A 5000-nucleotide genomic window follows, 5' to 3' on the forward strand; every position below is an offset into this window, starting at 1 on the left:
TTTCGTAAGACAAAGCTTGTGTGTCCATAGTATGGTAGTTTAAGGTATCGGATATCCCGAGGTACATTGTAATTCATTGGTTTTGGACAGAGCATCTTATTTAAGAATAACCTTATTTGTTTTTGGATAACAGACATTGGAAATTTGTTTTTCAAAAAGAAGGTTTCTAAGAATTGTAGTTCTCTGTTAATGGAATGCCAGTCTGAACAAATATGAAAACATCTGTACAACAAAGTTCTGATAGCATTGATTTTAAACATCATGGGTAGAAAGGATAAATAATTTAAACCACTACCAGTGAAGGTAGGTTTTCTGTACACGGAGGTTTTAAAGGTTTTATCATCACGTTCAAGCCTGATATCCAAAAAAGATAATGAGTTGTTTACTTCGACTTCAGAGGTAAACTGTATGTTGACATGTTTTGAGTTGACATAATCTAAAAACATTTTTACATGTGAAACATCATTAAACAGTAGGAATACATCATCAACATATCTTTTATACATTACTGGTTTAAAATGCGATGGGCAGTCTGCTAACCACTTACTCTCGTGATGGCATAAAAACGCGTTTGCGAGAGTTGGGCCTAGCGGGCTACCATTGCTACACCATCAATTTGGGAGTACAATTGATTGTTGCACATGAAAATTTCGGACATCAATAACTGTGTCCATCATCAGAATCTGCATGTAAGAGAATACAAATGATCTAAACTAATATTGAATAATAATTACAAAGGCAAATAAGAACAAACAAAATGGAAATAATAGTAAACGCAAAACCTATAAAACACAAGTTGATTACCAACATAGGACATAAAAAAAAGGAATATTGGGCTTACGTATTTTCTCCGTAGGTGTAGTGTGGAGTATGTGTCTTTGTCATGTTGACATGACAGCAGTTTGCGGAGGTTTGAATGTCTGGATGTCCGTTGTGAGTGGGGCAGTGGTGGGGGGGGGGGGTGGAGGGGGTAAGGGATCACCTGTGTAAATTTCTTCAGTGTATATAGAGTAACTGAACTTTCATTGTTATTTAAGTTGGGTTTTATTTCTTTGATCAGTAGTGATTCTAAGATTCTTAAATCTATTAAGTCTTGTGTTTTTCTCACTATTGAAAAGTCATCGAATTTTACATCATGATTTGTTTTGAGTGAATGATCCCGGATAAGTGAGTGCATGGGAGATGATAGTGGACGTAATGTCCGATAAGAGACTCCTTTGTGCTCGCAATATCTCATCTTTAGATTCCTTGATGTTGAACCTATATATCTAGCGTTACAGCTAGAACATTTGTATGAGTACACTATGTTTGAGCACAGATGTTTAGGAAAAGGGTCTTTTGTCGGAAAGAACGAACGAATTGTTCTGGAATTTGTGAAGATCATTCTGAAATTGATTTGTGGGAAATGGTTGCTTAGTAGTTTCTGTAGTTGTTTTCGTAAGACAAAGCTTGTGTGTCCATAGTATGGTAGTTTAAGGTATCGGATATCCCGAGGTACATTGTAATTCATTGGTTTTGGACAGAGCATCTTATTTAAGAATAACCTTATTTGTTTTTGGATAACAGACATTGGAAATTTGTTTTTCAAAAAGAAGGTTTCTAAGAATTGTAGTTCTCTGTTAATGGAATGCCAGTCTGAACAAATATGAAAACATCTGTACAACAAAGTTCTGATAGCATTGATTTTAAACATCATGGGTAGAAAGGATAAATAATTTAAACCACTACCAGTGAAGGTAGGTTTTCTGTACACGGAGGTTTTAAAGGTTTTATCATCACGTTCAAGCCTGATATCCAAAAAAGATAATGAGTTGTTTACTTCGACTTCAGAGGTAAACTGTATGTTGACATGTTTTGAGTTGACATAATCTAAAAACATTTTTACATGTGAAACATCATTAAACAGTAGGAATACATCATCAACATATCTTTTATACATTACTGGTTTAAAATGCGATGGGCAGTCTGCTAACCACTTACTCTCGTGATGGCATAAAAACGCGTTTGCGAGAGTTGGGCCTAGCGGGCTACCATTGCTACACCATCAATTTGGGAGTACAATTGATTGTTGCACATGAAAATTGCATCTACGGATAATTTTAACAATTTCTTGAATTGGTCTCATGTAAGGTTATGCACATTATCAGTATTCTCAAATAATCTGTTTGTACAAATATCCATTGTTTCTTTCAAAGGTATGTTTGTAAATAAAGACTGTATGTCAAAACTAGCCATTATAACATTGTTTTCAAGACTAATTGTAAACAACTGCTTTGCAAAATCAAAAGAATTATGGACAGTGTATTCATTGGTAGTTATAGGCTTGAGAATTGGCACTAAGAATTTAGCTAGATTATAATTAAATGTTTTTAAAGCTGACAAGATAGGTCTGATCGGCACATCGGGTTTATGAATTTTTGGTAGTCCATATAACATTCCAGGTAAAGAGCCAGATGCTCTGAGTTGATTATATGTATCAGAGGAAATGGCGTCACTGTCTTTCAAACATTTTAGCATTCTATTCAGTTTGTCCTCTAATTGAATGATTTATAACCTTACAAGAGACCAATTCAAGAAAATGTTAAAATTATCCGTAGAAGATGCAATTTTCATGTTCAACAATCAATTGTACTCCCAAATTGATGGTGTAGCAATGGTTGCCCGCTAGGCCCAACTCTCGCAAACGCGTTTTTATGCCATCACGAGAGTAAGTGGTTAGCAGACTGCCCATCGCATTTTAAACCATTAATGTATAAAAGATATGTTGATGTATTCCTACTGTTTAATGATGTTTCACATGTAAAAATGTTTTTAGATTATGTCAACTCAAAACATGTCAACATACAGTTTACCTCTGAAGTCGAAGTAAACAACTCATTATCTTTTTTGGATATCAGGCTTGAACGTGATGATAAAACCTTTAAAACCTCCGTGTACAGAAAACCTACCTTCACTGGTAGTGGTTTAAATTATTTATCCTTTCTACCCATGATGTTTAAAATCAATGCTATCAGAACTTTGTTGTACAGATGTTTTCATATTTGTTCAGACTGGCATTCCATTAGCAGAGAACTACAATTCTTAGAAACCTTCTTTTTGAAAAACAAATTTCCAATGTCTGTTATCCAAAAACAAATAAGGTTATTCTTAAATAAGATGCTCTGTCCAAAACCAATGAATTACAATGTACCTCGGGATATCCGATACCTTAAACTACCATACTATGGACACACAAGCTTTGTCTTACGAAAACAACTACAGAAACTACTAAGCAACCATTTCCCACAAATCAATTTCAGAATGATCTTTACAAATTCCAGAACAATTCGTTCGTTCTTTCCGACAAAAGACCCTTTTCCTAAACATCTGTGCTCAAACATAATGTACTCATACAAATGTTCTAGCTGTAACGCTAGATATATAGGTTCAACATCAAGGAATCTAAAGATGAGATATTGCGAGCACAAAGGAGTCTCTTATCGGACATTACGTCCACTATCATCTCCCATGCACTCACTTATCCGGGATCATTCACTCAAAACAAATCATGAAGTAAAATTCGATGACTTTTCAATAGTGAGAAAAACACAAGACTTAATAGATTTAAGAATCTTAGAATCACTACTGATCAAAGAAATAAAACCCAACTTAAATAACAATGAAAGTTCAGTTACTCTATATACACTGAAGTAATTTACACAGGTTATCCCTTACCCCCTCCACCCCCCCTCCCACCACTGCCCCACTCACAACGGACATCCAGACATTCAAACCTCCGCAAACTGCTGTCATGTCAACATGACAAAGACACATACTCCACACTACACCTACGGAGAAAATACGTAAGCCCAATATTCCTTTTTTTTAATGTCCTATGTTGGTAATCAACTTGTGTTTTATATGTTTTGCGTTTACTATTATTTCCATTTTGTTTGTTCTTATTTGCCTTTGTAATTATTATTCAATATTAGTTTAGATCATTTGTATTCTCTTACATGCAGATTCTGATGATGGACACAGTTATTGATGTCCGAAAGCTCAATAAATAAATGAATATACGCAAGATGTGGTTTCCTGCTGTCCTGGTCCTCCTATTTATTATAAGAATCCGTTTCCCCCGTGGAACATCTATTGTGAAAATATTATCCAACCGTTATGGCCGACCAGTTCTGCTGAAATATCGAGAGACTGAGAAGACGGACTTCAAGATTAAGAAATTAAATCTGGACATAGAATTTCTCCAAACCTGTAAGAATTATAACATTATTCCTAAGTTTTTACAGTTCAAAGTGTATAACCATAGGTTCACTGACACTAAAATATATAGGTCATGGCTTTTCAAGCTTCTAAACTATGAAATTAGACAAAAGACTAAACAACTGGCTCACGAAAGTGGTAAATATCCTCTCTTACTTCAAGATTTAAGAAATCTCACCTCCTTCCTTGATTTTAATTGCCTTAAGGGTTTATTAACGAGGAACAATGATAAAGATCTTGTTAGAATTAAGACTAGACATTTAAGAAAACTGCACAATCTTGGCTTAACTCCAGAATATGAAGTTGATAGCAGCAAAGTAATATTTAATTACTCAAATAGAAATTTATCTGAGGATGAAACAAAGCTACTATCTTTAGGTCTTGACTTTGCTTTACCGTGCAAATCACCATCATTCGCTGACCACTTTCTAGCCTTTGAACGTCTTTGTCATACCGTTAATAATTGCCAAATTCTTGACAACTCTGAATCTGCCAAACTGAAAGTTTTTGAGAAAATTGCCAGTTTAGCAAATGAGACGTTCTATGACTTCAAAAGACATACACACTGGTTACCATCTTTCAGCAAAGCCAAATACAATGCTTTGAAATCTTTAAAGGAAGACCCCAACATCATAATAACCAGACCTGACAAAAGAAAAGGTGTTGTGATATTGGAGAGAAATGAATATATCACTAAAGTAAATATATTGCTATCAGACCATACAAAATTTAAAATGTTAGGA

At 34.7% G+C, this 5000-nt stretch overlaps 1 protein-coding gene across 1 annotated transcript in view; it reads left to right on the top strand.

Moving 5' to 3' along the window:
- The first annotated feature begins 4064 nt into the window (after positions 1-4064).
- The window catches only part of LOC138860529 (uncharacterized), an 8039-nt gene continuing 7103 nt past the window's right edge, over positions 4065-5000 (top strand). The window contains exon 1 of the mRNA XM_070118119.1: positions 4065-5000. This exon is cut by the window's right edge and continues 350 nt beyond it. Within this exon, the coding sequence (XP_069974220.1) occupies positions 4065-5000 (936 nt within the window).

This window comes from Penaeus vannamei, chromosome 41 (assembly GCF_042767895.1).
Source record: "Penaeus vannamei isolate JL-2024 chromosome 41, ASM4276789v1, whole genome shotgun sequence".
Lineage (NCBI taxonomy): Eukaryota > Metazoa > Arthropoda > Malacostraca > Decapoda > Penaeidae > Penaeus > Penaeus vannamei.